General features: G+C 44.1%; 1 protein-coding gene across 17 annotated transcripts in view; it reads right to left on the bottom strand.

Annotated features, from left to right (window-relative positions):
- conu (Rho GTPase-activating protein conundrum) overlaps positions 1-15582 on the bottom strand; it is a 67319-nt gene that overhangs the window by 16018 nt on the left and 35719 nt on the right. For all 17 annotated transcript variants that reach the window (XR_015271060.1, XR_015271058.1, XR_015271059.1 and 14 more), the window contains one exon: positions 13625-13795. Coding sequence is in view for 12 of the 17 variants with exons in the window: in XM_086830190.1 (XP_086686316.1) it covers positions 13625-13795 (171 nt within the window). In the remaining 5 variants the exon portion in view is untranslated. The remainder of the gene's footprint in view (positions 1-13624; positions 13796-15582) is intronic.

Raw genomic sequence — 15582 nt, 5'->3', positions numbered from 1 at the left:
GTCATTTATAAACAATGTAAACAATAAGGGCCCCAAATTGCTTCCTTGCGGGACGCAAGATGTAACCCTTAGAACATTGGATAAATTGTTCTTAAAGAGGACCTTTTGCGTCCTGCCATTCAAATAACTTGAGATCCAATTAAAAATCACTTGGAAAACTCATTGAATCGAGTTTTCTAACGAGGAGAGAATGGTTAACAGAGTCAAATGCTTTACTGAAATCAGTATAGATTACATCTGTCTGACAATTATTATGGAAGCCCCTTATAATATCGGAAGAGAGCTCCAAAAGATTTGTTGTTGTTGATCTTCGCTTAATAAAACCATGTTGACATGGAGAAATAACCGATCTACAAAGGTGCTGTAAGTAAGAGGGGTGATAATGTTTTTGAATAGTTTAGGGATGGCCGACAACTTCGAGGTTCCTCTATAATTGCTGGCATCCAGTTTGCTACCGTTTTTGTGGAGAGGACTAATAAACGATTCCTTCCAAATAATGGGAAAGTGGGAGGTTTCTAAGGATAATGTAAACAATTTCAGAAGGGGATAGCACAGGGCGTCGGCACAATACTTGAGCACACAACCAGGAATTCCGTCGGGACCTGGCGAATAAACTGGCTTGACACGATGAAGATCTAAAAGGAGAGATCTTTCGTTTAGGCTAGGACAGAAAATTAAGTTTAAGTTTGTTAGTTTTTATAATACTGCGCGTTCAGCACGGTAAAGTTTGACCGAACTGATAAATAAGATGAAAGGGCAGATTGAGAACCGGTGAATTTAAATTTAGCATACAGCCTAGATTTTTTATTTTCAAGTCGGCTTAAATCTTTAGTAAACCACGGATGTTTATTCGAGATTGGCAGATATTATAACGGAACACATTCAGTAAAAAATGAATTCATGGCACTGTAAAAAATATCCACGGCAACTGCCATCTCAGTGCACATGTATACATCGGACCAATTGAACTCGTGTATAAAACTATTCAGCCGTTCAAAGTCCGTCTTGCGAAAAGATATTCTATACACCCAATATCAAGAGTCACATCAAAGGTTGGATAATACGGATCTTCGGGCTACGTCAGAGGCACCATCCTTGCTAAACTGACTCTCGCATGATCAGAGACGAAACAAAGATCGAGCAAGCGCTGTAAGGAACTTCGCACATGGTTAACTTTAGACAGCGAAATGTCAAACAAGCCAGCGATAAAGTCATGTTGTGTAGGTGTATGGAGAGTATTGGTGGAATTATTTGAGCACCAAATAGCACCAGGGATATTAAAATCTCCTAGAACTACCAACTGGTCTCTATCCAAAAGTCTACTGGAAACCATCTGAATAGCGGAAAGGTGATTCCAATAAATAGTAAGTTCCGACAGTGGAGGCATGTAGGAACAGGTAATAAAAATGGAGCTACCTTTGATAGATAGCTTCACACAGAGGAATTCAACATCGTTGCATTCCTCGAAGATTAATAATTCTGACGTGAGTGAGGAGTCCACCGCTATAAGAACTCCAATCCCGCGTCTGATAGGGCGATCTAGCCGATATACTGTGAACACAGCTGGAAAAACTTCGGAGCTCAGAATCTCCGGCTTTAACCAGGTTTCTGTGAGCACAATAACCTGAGATGCAAACGAAAGGCTATCAGAATACAATTTAGAAAGCTTACTACGTAAGCCTCTTGCATTCTGATAGGAAATACCTAGGGAGTAGGTTAGTTTTTTGGATCGGGATTGGAAGACGTAGAAGGCGCAGTGGTATCATCAGGCCTGGGAAGAGTTATTCCTACAGGCCGCGTTTTCTTTTTCTTCGCCCCGAACTCCTTAACAACGATGTACTCTGGCCAGAAGTTGGGAGAGCAAATAGTTTTAAAGAGCTCGTTCCGGACATTTATTTTGAATGATGAAATGTCCCTTGCGTAAGAAAATTTGAACTTTTCCACCTTTATCTTAATTTTTTCGGCTCTGGTTTTGCCTTGTATAAAGGCGAGAACATCTTCCGATGTTTGGTCCGGGGAGAGCCGCGAGACAAAAATATGTCTCGTCGATGGAACCGCTATAAGGGCTTTGGGCAAGGCAGATTGGTTATCTGCCGTGCCATTGTCGGCCGGTATTCCGAGCCTAACACCCTGGGCAGATATATCGTTAAACACGGGACTTTGAGGGGTCAATATTTGCGACCCCCCAGGGGACAAAACAGAAACAGGCGGTACGGCCACTCCCGCTGCACATTCGGGTACCGAATCTTTTCTAGCGCTCGATCTTAGCACTCTTGGAATTAATGCTGAAGTCGATGGCTGTGCCGAGGGAGGCTGCTGCTGAAAGCCTGTTGCAGGCAGTTGGGGTCCGTCTACATGCTGCCCACCAATAGCATTTTTTTTGCGCCTAGGAGACTCATTTAATAGCGTAAGGCTATTAAATTGGGTGTCCAGCGCCAAGAACATATCAAGAGTTTTAGGAAAACTCGTTAAAATGCCCTTAAAACCGCGTTTGGTTTGCCGCATGAAAGACATCATCTCCCTTTCTACATCGCGACAGGCCTCACAACAGAAACGCAGGCCGATGTTTTTTTTTTACATCGGCCACCGTCCGAGCTGCAACTCCAATACACTTGGCGTGCATGACGTTGTCGCACAGCCAGCAGCCGATTGTAAGGTCACCTGCAGCAATTGCCTTTTTGCAGGTTTTGACGAAACAGACAATATTTCCGGACATTATAAGGACTTACCACTGTACTTGTATTTGAAAAAAATAACAACAGAGCTATGAAGAAAGAAGTGGGCGCGAGAGCGAATGAGATCAAATAAGATAAGAAGTGCAGCGGCACAGCTAAAGTGAGAGAGTGGGAGATACGTAGATAAAACGTTTAGCTGTTGCGACGGCGCAAGCAAAAGCTAGACGAAGAAGGCACAAAAAGGAATGCAAAATATGCAAAAGCTAGCACTAGCAGCACAACTAAATTGGAAAATAAAACCAATTATATACACAAATTAGAATAGCTGCATGCACACGCGAAGTGAACGGGAAGTTATAAACACAAATTAGAAAATTTAAGTTAACCCCGGTGGTTAGATTCAAACTTTAATACAAAACGAGAGCGCAAAGAAAAAAACACGTCCGTTCACTTGGAAAGATGAAAGATCAGTTGATGATACCTCGTCATAGAGAGTGTTGGATAGGCGTGGCTACCGGCCTTGGAGTCATACACAGCGTCGGCAATTCCGCATGAGGGAATGCTTTTAGTTGCATCGGGTTCCGGATCCTGGTCGTGGTCGTGATGTGGTCACTCTGCAGTTGCGCTCGTGGAGCGGGCCTCCGGCTGTGGCTTGGTTGCCAAGTTGTGGTCCTGTGGTGACTGAACCAGGATGGCTGCTGTTGAGTGCGCCAGGGCGTCGGCTTGTGGATGCAACAGGGTGGTGCCTTATGGGTGCGCCTGTGAGGCGGCTTGTTCATGCGCCTGGGTGGCGGCTTGTGAATTCGCCAGCGTGGCGGCTGTTGAGTGCGTAGGCGTGACAGTTTTTTTTTTTATATTCAACTTTATGTTAGTTAGATTGAAAAAAAACCTAAATTTACATAAATGCTTATAATTGCAAACGGGGCAAGGACCCATATTGTGCGGTACGGCCGTATCCACCCTGATCTCTGCTCCTGCTACCTCCTCCAAGGCGGCCGTCTTCTCGTCGTATCGTGGTGCACATCCTCATCAACTCCAGATCCGCACTCCGGGCAACCATCCTCATCGTCATGGCCGAACCTCTTGAGGTAGCTACGGAAGCAGCCATGTCCGCTCAATACTTGGGTCAGGTAGAAATCCACCTGCCCATGCTTCCGCTCCATCCATGCCTTTATGTTGGGGATCAGCCTGTGCGTCCATCGCCCTTTGGACGAGGCGTCCCATTTCGCCTGCCAGCTCTCATAGCTCCTTCTTCTGTCCGCGCTTTTCGCCTCGGCCTTAGCTCCGCCTCCTGGTCCTTCGTGTCCTTGCAGCGCACACCGGATCTCTACCTTCTCGCGGACCAGCTCCCTCAGGGGGACCATGCCGGCTATCACCAGAACGGCGTCGTCCGAGACCGTCCTGAATGCGCTTGCCACCCTAACAGCGCACAGTCTGTAAGTAGCCTCTACGCATCTCATGTAGGACTTCGTCTCGGCTGCTTCTGCCCACACCAGCGCCACATACAGGATCTGGGAAATTACGACACTCTTCAGCAGCTTCCTGGTGATCTGCTTGGGCCCTCTTGTGTTGAACAGTATGCGGGTGAGACTTCCTGCCGTCCCACTGGCCTTCTTCTGGGCATACTCCAGGTGCTCCCTGAATGACAGACGTGTGTCGATTAGGACGCCGAGGTATTTAATCGCCCTCTGCGATCTAATCACGGCTCCACCGACCCGGATCTCGGCCGTTTCCACCGCTTTCCTGCTCGAGATCAGGACTGCTTCAGTCTTGTGCGCCGCTACCTCCAGGCCAGCGCTCGTAAGCCATGCCTCGATCGATCCGATCACTTTGTTCGCCAAGTCCTCCGCTGCGGTGCGCTCCTTAGCGGTTACGGCCACTGCCACGTCGTCGGCGAACCCGACCACAGTAGTGCCACTGGGCATTGGGATTCGCAGAACCCGTCGTACATGATGTTTCTACAGCAGGGGCCCCAAAACTGAGCACTGGAGGACTCCGGCTGAGACTTCGTATGCTCTGGAACCCATAGCTGACGCCACTGAGAGTACTCTCTTACTAAAGTAGCTCCTTACTACTTTTAGTAAGTACCCAGGGATATTCAGGGCGACGAGGCACTCCAATGTTCGGTTCCAGTCCGCGGTGTTGAAGGCCTTCCTTATGTCCAGCGCTACCACAAGACAGTAACTTTTGGAGCCGCCTTTCCACCTCTTGACCGCGATGGCCGAACGGGCTATGTCCTTGACCATCTCAATGGCATCGAGCGTGGACCTCCCTCTCCGGAAACCGAACTGGCTCGGGGAAAGACCTCCGGACTTCCCGATGACAGCAGCCAGTCTGTCTGCCACGATCTTCTCGTACACCTTGCCAATGGTGTCGGTCAGGCAGATCTGCCTATAGGAGGAGGCTTGCCCGGCTTGGAGAGCAGCAGTAGCTTCTGCCTTTTCCACCTCTCCGGAAAGATTCCCTCCTCCAGGCACTTGGAGTCCATGGTGCCGAACTTTGCTTGGGGAGCTCGTTGGACATTCCGAATACCCCTCGCCGATGCTGCAGGGGCTTTAGCCTGAGTTTGTGGGGCTCGCGTCCGCCCGGGGACTTTGCTACTCGCACCCGGGACTGTCGGCTGGCTGACCCTTCGCCACGGCTCCGTCTGGACTGCCTGGTCCTTCCTCCCTGCGGCAGCCGTTTGTTGGGCCTTGCTTACGCCAGGCTTGCCACCAGGCGCAGTCTGAGCGCACTTAGCGCAGACTCTATTCCGAGCGTACGGCTCCCTGGGCTCCTCGCGCCCTTCGGCCGCCAGCTCAATACAGGATTTCAGCGTCCGCATCTCGTCAATCATCGACTTTATGGCGATATTGTGGCGCACTTGCTTCTCATGAAAAAGGCTGTGGAGCTCGTCCAGCAGCTTTCCGAGCCTGCAGACGCTCTCTGTACGCGTAAGAGCCCGTTCCTTGTCCTCCTCAGTGTCGGATGAAGGCTCATCAAGGGCAACCTTGCTCCTTTTAGGAAGCGTGCCCCTGGGACCACACACCGGGCTGGCCGGGTACCTGCCCCTCTTGGCCAAGTCCGCGGGATCGCCGGTTTTACTCCTCTGCGACGCCGCGAAGGGTAGGGATCGGGCCATCAAGCTGCTCTTCCAGAATGCAGCAGGATCTTCCTTGCCCATTATCATCTCCTGGCTTGGTGCAGTACCTACCGAGGCGGCCAAATCATCCACCGCCACGACGGGGTGTGTTGCAGTGTTGTGTAGGGCCTCCAGAATCCTTGCCCTGACCGTGGGTTTCCCCACAGGTGGATTTCCACTTTTGTGGCTGCCACCTTGAGTAGTTGTGTTATTTTCCGATATTCTAGTTAAAGAGTGCATTGTCGCCCAAACCAAGCCATCCATTTTATACCTTCTGCCAGGTTCTTTGACTGCCGGCCACTATGGCACAGGCGCAGACCAGGTAGCCGCCCTTTGTGGGTCAGACGCTTAAGAAAATAAAAATGTCTAACACGGAAAACTCGATTCAGCATCAAAATGAACCGCCAAGTGAAGTAGACTTCTACCGAACCAAAGCCCAATCCCTTTTGCTGTAATTGAGCTCGATGAATTCTTATATAAGCCCGGAGACTGTAGATCAGTTTGATGAAGCTGATTTACTGGCGCGGCTGGAGTGGATTAATTCCTTAAACCTGGCCTTTGATTCCGCACAGACTTCGCTGGAAAAATTGGACTTTTCGGAGATAGCAAGCGACGATCGGATTGAATTCTCCACGGCGTTCATGGATGTGAAGGCGAAGATAAATCGAGGTTTAGCGGCGCTTCACAAATCTAAATTGCCGGCTGCAACCCCTGCAAATTTAACATCCATAGACATTATTAATCATCCGGATCTTTCTTTCCGATCTAGGAAGCCTCGGTTGCCAATTTTGGAGATATCTCGGTTCCATGGATCCTTTTCTGATTGGCCGGATTTTATTGCGACGTTCACCGCGGTCATCGGAAATGATGAAGAGCTTAGTGATATTGAAAAATTACAATATCTAAAGTCAAGTTTAGGCGGCGTGGCTCTAGAGAACATACGTTCGCTTGAGCCCTCGAATGCCAATTATAGAAAGGCTTTGGATTTACTTACAAATCGATTCGATAATAAAGTTCTGCAAGTCAACGCACTGCAGATACTGTCATATGAAGCACCACTCATTATTGCATTTTAATCAGGACCCATCTGTACCATCCACCGCTTCATTTCTATCATCCGATCCATTTCCCAACTCTCAGCCATCAACATCATTTTCATCAGCATTAGCATCATCACATTCATTATCGCATTCATCATCCCAACCTAATCACCGTTCATCAAACCCTCCACCAAAACCCAAAAATATTCTGCCCATTGATTACGTGTTGCTTCCAACCGCTACTATATATGTGAGAAATAAGGCTGGAGAATTTGTGCCTTGCCGAGCAATTTTAGACTCGGCGTCTCAGCTAAACTTCATTACTTCTCGCCTAGCGAATCAACTCAATTCAAATCATTGAAAGTCCCATACACTAGTCTCTGGGATTGGTAAATCTTCTCTGAATTGTGATAGGACAGTCGACATTCAAGCGCAATCCCGGTATGCAAGCTATCGTGCCTCATTCTCCGCGGTTGTGACTGATAGAATCACTGAGTATCAGCCCCATTTCAACATAAATGCCACATCATGGAAAATTCCGCAAAATATATCGCTCGCTGATCCTCACTTCAATCGATCAGATCGAATAGATCTTATAATTGGTGCTGGCCTCTTTTTCCAAATAATGGCTACGGGACAAATTCATTTGGTTAGCGCGTTGCCAACTCTTCAGAACACCAAACTTGGTTGGATCGTCTCTGAAGGGCTGCCGAGTGCGTCAACTCCTCAGTCTGTCTTAGCTGCCGTCGTCAAGGATCCTACCAATCATTCTGATGATGACACACTTGCTGCCATAGTAAAGCCAGCTGCCTTTTTGGCTACAAGAGCAATGCAACAGCTCTCTTACGATAAGAGAAAATATTCACATGCAGGATCACAAGCGTTGCTGACCACAGTGCGGAAAGGTTATTGGCCAATTGGAGGCCTTAAATCCGTACCAAGCCGTTATGCCCTACGATGCCGACGAAGTTGGAACAGTACCTCTTCCAACGGGGGGAATATGTTCGAAGCAGACCGCTAGCGCCTAATCATGCGCGCATGGGTGTATGGCTGCACCTGCTGCGCTCTTAGCTTTTCTCTTTCAACATAAAATTTCTAAGCTAACTTCGTCACGCCGAAGCAGATAGAACTTCTATGACTAGGAATCCATACAATATAAATTATATATATTTGTGTTAAAGAACAATGAAGTAATACCTGCTTTCATTTCATTCACCTTTACTTATTATATTTGCAGTTTTACATTCACAGATTTGCATTTTTGCTCCACATCTAACGATCGTTTGTATGGCACCTATATGATATAGTCGACCGATTTTCATAAAATTTGACACAAAATTAAAGACTAATATAAAATGGCTATATCTCAAATTTGATGAAAATCAGCTGAAAACTGAAAACGTTATAATTTTTAATTGTATTAATTTCTCGATCGTTCCTATGGGAGCTATATGATATCTTCAAAACTGAGAAACTAGTTTGCGTAGAAACGGACAGACGGACATGGCTTGATCGACTCGGCTGTTAATCCTGATGAAGAATATATATACTTTATATAGTCGGAGGTGCCTCCTTCACTGCGTTGCAAACTTCTGACTGAAATTATAATACCCTGCAAGGGTATAATAACAGGTACTTGGCGCGAGATACTACCGTGTCTCTGGATGCACCGCACGCTTTTAACTCTGAATTTAGTGATCTTGTATTTAATTATATACTATTGCTCTGAATCTAATAATTTTGTTTGTAATTATAAATTATTTTCTTCTTTTTAGTTCGGTTTTTTATAAGAGTTTTTTTTTTGTAGTTTTTTTTAAACTATTATTTATTTTATTTGTGTTTTTACAAACTTATATAGACTTTTTAGCACTGTAACAGATTCTAAACTTCACAACGAATCTTTGGTGCCGTCAGGCACTTCTAAACCAATCATTTTTAGTAGCTTTTATAAACCACTATTGCGACGCTTCGTGGTATATGTTGCTAATTGGGTTCACAAATTATGTTCTATATTGTCCGATTTTATATCCAATTCTTTTTCATCCTTATTTTTTCTACAGTTTTCGAGTTGTGTATATATTCTGTTGAACTCTTTTATTTTTTTTGTTTTCACTGCTTTACTCGTCATCTATTGGCTTTCACGAACGTTTCTTGAAGGAGTCATCTCCGACCATATAAGGTATATACACTGGTTGGCAAATATATTTTGTCATTGTATTTGACCATTAGACTATCTAACTAAGTACCGGTGAGTTGTTAGAACCGACAACGAAGATAAAGCAAAAGTTCAAATTGACAACTGGTTAATATGCAAAACATTTCGACAATTGTCCTTTGTTTTTTCGTCCTGCTGATAAGAATGCCAGCAAGCAACGATTTTTGAAATGGAAAATATATTTTGTCCTTGCGTGATTTTGTTGTTTCTGGGCAAGCTGAAACTGTGGTTCAAAAATATTATTACAAGTTTTCATTAATATTGGATAAATTCGATTTTTTAATAATTAAAATGGTTAAAAAATCTGAGTTTAGCACAAAAATAAGATCAGAAATAGTGATCAAATATAACTTGGGTTTTTCCATAATAAACATAGCTAAGGAAAATAATTTGTCTCGCCAGACAATTTATTATCAAATTAGTAAATATAAAAAATTGAATGATGTGATCAATGTTCGCCGTAAGGGCAGAAATCGAAAGACAGGACCTAGTGCAGACCGTCAAATCGTCCGTGCTTTTAAAAAGGACCCTCTAAAAACACCAAAGGCCGTGTCCTTGGATTGGAATGAGACTGCATTAACTTCTATAAGTGAGAGGACAATATGCAGGCGTTTGATAGAAGCAGATATAAAAACGTATATTGCAAAGCCAATACCTTTTATAACCCCTAAAAATAAACTAAAGCAGTTGGAGTTCGCGTAAAGGTACATCACCAAGCCCGCTTCATTTTGGCGTAATGCGCTGTGGACGGATGAGAGAAGTTTTAAATTCTACGCATCTTAAAGGAAAATTTTTGTACGAATTTACAAGAATTATCGTAAAAAAATTTCTCCTGTGTGTCAAAGAGTAAGATATGGGGGTGGAAGCGTAATGTTCTGGGGTTCTGTTTTATATAGTGGTGTGGGAGACTTGGTTCCCATAAGAGGATTCATGAACCAAAACAGATTTTTATAAACCTTAAACGAATGTGTTTCCCTCCCACAAAAAATTAATAGGAAATGAATTTATTTGTCAACAGGACAACATTCCAGCTAGAATGATTACTAGGTTTTTAAGAGATGTTCAGGTTGAAACCCTCGAATGGTCACCACAAAGTCCTGATTTAAACATTATTGAAAATATGTGGTCGCTTATAAAAAGAAATAGAAGCACTTATTTCACCAGGACAAAAGCAGAAACCATCACTGAGGTCACAATGAATTGGAAAGAGATTTCTTTAAAATACCTTCAAACCTTGGTCGATTCCGTTACTAATCGCCTTCAAAAGGTCATAGACACCAAAGGAGAATATATTTTTTTATTAATTTCCAGTTTAAAATAAATGTATAAAAAATATTACTTATGTAAAATTTAAACAAGTTTGTCAAAATACTTAAGCCACTGTAAAATTAATTGGTTTTAAGTTTTTATTTAATAAGAAATCAAAATCATTGTTAAGAAGAACAATTTGTTATATTTATAATATATTATAACTAAAGGAGTTATATACAATCCATAAATATTTTTCTCTTTAAAATAAAAAGAAATGAAAAAGAAACTGAGGCATCGCTATGAAAAAATACATTTGCCGACTAGTGTTCTTGATCAGCATCAACAGTCGAGTCGATCTAGCCATGTCCGTCCGTCTGTCCGTTTCTACGCAAACTAGTCTCTCAGTTTTGAAGCTGAATGAAACTTTGCAGTTAGTCTTCTATATACGAGCCGGATCCGATGATTATATCGAAAAGCTGAATAAGAAAGGTCGGAAAACTTTTAGAAAAAATGTCGGCTGTCGATGCTGATCAAGAATATATACACTTTATATGGTCGGAGATGAATCCATTACTGCGTTGCAAACTTTTAACTAAAATTATAATATTGTAACGAATTTTTACCGCGATCGGGCCACGGGCAGAGTTCACTCGTCCAGATCTTTAACTGGCCCCATGTGTCAAGGTGGTTATTTCTTAGCTTTTCTCTATTAGTGATCAGAGACGATTGCTTTTCTGGACACGTTCGTAAGAGAAGGAAACGAGAGCGCTTAGAGAGACCAGGCATCCTGGCTGTCAAAAGCCCTCATAATTGCCTATAAGTAAATTCGCCGATTTATGCGTTGCCAACGGCCACATATATCGCGGACTCTTCGAATCTGGCGGTTTTCGTTACATTACCCCCCCCTCTCAGACTCGAGCCTCCTGGCCGAGTAATTACTCGGAATTCGGGTCCCGATATGGTGACAGGCGGTTGACATGAACGGTACTAATTGTACGTTTCCTTGGTAGCCGGATATTGTACACAAGGTCAGAGTGACGTCGGATGACGGTGGCGGGTCCAATCCAAACCGACTGCAACTTAGGGTATCGTCTAACCCTTCTAGTAGTAGCATATAGCCATACTTCGTCTCCAACGACGAACTCCACTGGGTGCGACCGAAGGTCAACTTAAATGTTGTCGTCCTACCTGCTGCGTTTGTCGGAGGCAGTTCTGCATTTGGTCCACGAATGCTGGGTAACTTTCCGGATTCGGGGACGGTCGCCCATACAAAAATTCGCTTGGTAGCCGGAGCTCGCCTCCCAGGCAACGAATTTAGCAGATAGTCCAGGAGAGTTCGGTTAAACCTCTCAACCATTCCGTCCGATTAAGGGTGCAACGGCGTAGTACGAGTCTTTGACATGCCGTTTATGACATGCCGGGTTAAATCAGTATGCCCCGAGTCATCGTCGTTTCGGGCAAACACCCGTCCATTTTGGGTGAAGGTGGGCCGGCAAGTCCTCCTTTGAGGGGGGCCTGTTGTGACAGCGGTTATTTTGGGGGTGTTCGACGACTCTCTTGGTCGGCGTAGCGTGGCGGTATTCTGGATTGCGGCAGACTATACACCCCGAGATTGAGCGACACTCTTTTTGGGCGGCGGCGGCGAGAGTAAAAGGGCCAGGCCGGCTTCTACTCCCTTACGAACAAGACTATGGCGGGCGCCAGGTTGTTCATTGGGGGGCGGCGGCGCGATGAGGTGCTCCAAAAAGGTCGCGGAGGTAAGAATCCGGGCCAGTATTCTGTGAATGAAGAGGGGCAGGAGACGTGGGGAGCGGATACTCGCTGGGGCTTTCGGGATTGTCCGTCAACCTCCGCCCCGAAATGTTGACGGCAGTTAGTTTCTCGAGGACGACACGGGGTTATACGTCGCGGGCGTGAACTCGCCCAGGACGCATCTGCCCAAGCGTTACAGCTCCATTGAGAAGTCCTTGAAGGACTCTCGGGGTCCTTGCATCCGATTATGAAATGCATGATAGCCGGCATGCTTGCCGATCGTGAAATATTCGCGCCTACTATACATGTGTACAGTATAATGTATACAGCTTCCTGCACCTCTTCCTCTCTGACCAGTGGTATTCCTCGGTCATGTCGTCTTAAAGGCGCTGAAATTCCGACCAGGGACGGGTGCTGTCGAAAGTGGGTGGAAGCTCTGCGCCAGACACCTCCAAAATTCCCCAATGTGAGGTTAGGTCGCACGCTGTAGGCGGCACAAAAATTGGTACTGCACCTGGCCCGGAATCTATCCCTCTGTTAAACAGCTGCCGCGCCTGTCCGGAGTCCACGTTTAATGCCTCACCTACGCGCGGGTTGCTTGTGGAATGGCGATCGCTATCACGGCATGGCATGCTATCACGACGACGTGCCGGCCGGCCGCCGTTGCTTCCAGAACGGTCGTCAAGCATAGTCCTCTCGAAAGTCGCTTACATTTGCTTGAACTTCTGATCCAGCTTAAGGTGGAGCGACTGACCCAAAGCGTCCACTTTTTGCTCCATTCGCCAGAACGAGTGGTCGAAAGCTCGGTCCACGGCGTCCAACGATGCGACTCCATCTCGCAGCTTTTCCTGGCAACGACCTTCGGACGAGGACTGACATTTTCATAGGTCAGGGTTTTCGAAAACACTAGTGACCCCACACCTGGCACTAATGTATCGAATTTCTGCCTACGGAAAGTCGAGTGGAATTTTTTAATAGGTGTGGTTGCCCAGAACCCGGTCGGACCCACTTATTCGTCTAGATCTCTAAGTGGCCCCATGTGTCAAGGTAGTTATTTCTTTTTCCTTATTATTGATCAGAGACGAGTGCTTTTCTGGACACGTTCGTAAGAAGAAGAGAAGGAAACGAGAGCGCTTAGAGAGACCATGCATCCTAGCTGTCAATAGCCCTTATAATTGCGCCGAAAAGGGAATTCGCGGCTTCTCGCGTTGCCAACGGCCATAAATATCGCGGACTCCTCGAATATGGCGGTTCTCGTTACAATATTTTGCAAGGGTATAATAAGGCAAGCAACTAAATGAGACAGTACAGAAAGATACGAAAGGTTTTGTTTCTTAACTTGTATTTTTTAAGTCTATCAAAACGATAGTTCGTGTAATATCTGGGAAACTGAAAGGCCTTTTAACTTAATGCTTACAAAGGTATGCTCCAGGAACTCTAGAATCAATATATTCTGACTTAAGTTTTCTAAGTTGTTTTTAAATAAAATCGAAGTACATGCAATCAACACTTTTGTAACTACAAACAAGACATTGAGCTAAATTTTGTTTTGAGTTTCATATATACTTACATCAAAGTCCCGAAATACGTCTCGGATATCAGGCTTTCGTTTTGATCGGCACTTTGTGCGTCCTCGAACTGTTTTATTCAAAGCTTTAACACGTTGCTTGATAGCTGCCGCATAAGGTTGGGGCAATGTAGAAAGTACAGGTTCCAATTCAGTTGCACTTAACTCGAAGCCCTAAAAAATTAATAAATGCAAATAATTTAAAACCTATAATCGGCAAGAAGAATAATAAATTAATATATGGGTAATTCTCTATGCGACATTCGTACGCATTCAATCTAAAAAAAATATGTGCCATAACTTTATTTAAATTTGACTACATTTGAAACTTATGGCTCTTGGTTAGCACTATAATTGGTGCTAAGATCGACTTTGGGCCCTTGCTCGTTTTTAAGATTTTCACTGAATGTACTGCATTCGCACGCGACAAAAAAAGAAGTTACATTTGCAAGAAACCACTTTAAGCTCTGATTTCAGCAAAGCATGATACAAAATTGTAATGCAATAAATTTTAATTAATCATGCAATCAATTATATAAATAATATATTTTTTTTGATTTTAAAATATTAAGTAGTTTTTTTTTAGTTTTGAGAAAAACGCAAAAGAAGATAAAGAAAGTACTCTAAGGAATACCAGCAGCGCTCACTTCTAATGGCTGTATTCACAAGTAATGAGATATTTTTGCGCCCAATGTTTGAAGCCTCTAATGACAAATGAGGAGAGTTTCAAAAGATTGGTTGATCTTCGCCTCATAAAACCATGCTAACATGGAGAAATAACGGATCTATATAAGTGTTGCAAGCGGGGAGTGTTTACATTCTCGAAATTTTAGGATTGCCGAGAGGGAGAATATGTTGTTTTAAAAAACTCCGCAAAAATATCGGCAATGGCTAGGTTAGAGTTTTCGGTACTATTATTAAATGTAAGCGAGGAAGGGTATAAATAGGGTTTACGCTTGGTGTTACCAAAGGTTTATAACTGTTTTGAGTTCTGCACAAACTGTACCCTACAACGAGTCAACAGTAAAGAAGTAAAGTTAGACCGAGCGCTTAGAAACCTACAGAGAATAGTGTGGAACCGGTGAGTTTATATATTTATTATAAAGTTTTGACTGCATTTTTTAGGCGTGTTAGCTCTTTGATGAACCAGGGCGGTTTAAAAGAGACCAACGGATAGGTTAGCGGAACACTTAAAGAGAAATGTACGGTTGCCATGTCATAGCATATGTAAAGATCGGATCAATTATATTCGTATATTAAAGTACTTAGCTTTAAGATTCTAAGCCTTATGGGCTATTTTGTACTCTTTTTATACCGTGTACCAAATTAAATACGACAGTGGTACCCAAATTCCCAGTGATTCTGGTGCACTCTTTCTCTTGGCGCGAAATTATCTTTTGCGGTGTGGTGGGTTTCGTAATTGACACAGTACTTCTTATTAATGAATGTCTTGAGCCGTGTCTCGTGCGCCAAGCCGTAGAAAACTAATTCGTCATGTTCACAATAAAGAACCTCGGAAAGTCTGGTTTTGATGTCGTCATACGGGACCCAGTAATAAGGGTAATCGAGAGAAGTGGTAAGTCCATCTTTGGAAATGCTCAAATGGAACCTACATTTCAGCCCTAGTTTAAACGAAAGTCATCATCTCTTAGGTAATCATTTTGATCCAACGACCAATATCTGTGAGTGTGCATAGGTATTGCTAGAACATTCAGTTAGCATTTGAAACACTGATGTGCGCTGACAACCCACAGAAGCGTCACTAAAACAAACACCGTTGCAAAAATAAAAAAGCCATTATCGCAAAGCAGTATTAAACCAAACCTATTCTAAATAAAATCTCGATATAATTCCAAATCTGTAAGTTTCTGTACTCGTGCAAATTTCAGTTGGATCATTAATCATTCATTCTTTCATTCCGTGCATATAAAAGTTCGCCGTGAACAGAGAAAGTGTGTTGT

The sequence above is a fragment of the Drosophila serrata genome, unplaced genomic scaffold (genome assembly GCF_035046125.1).
Source record: "Drosophila serrata isolate PLE 108 unplaced genomic scaffold, ASM3504612v1 contig_229, whole genome shotgun sequence".
NCBI classification, from domain to species: domain Eukaryota; kingdom Metazoa; phylum Arthropoda; class Insecta; order Diptera; family Drosophilidae; genus Drosophila; species Drosophila serrata.
The sequence above is the reverse complement of the archived record's forward strand: the minus strand, read 5'-3'. Positions and strand labels throughout refer to the sequence as shown.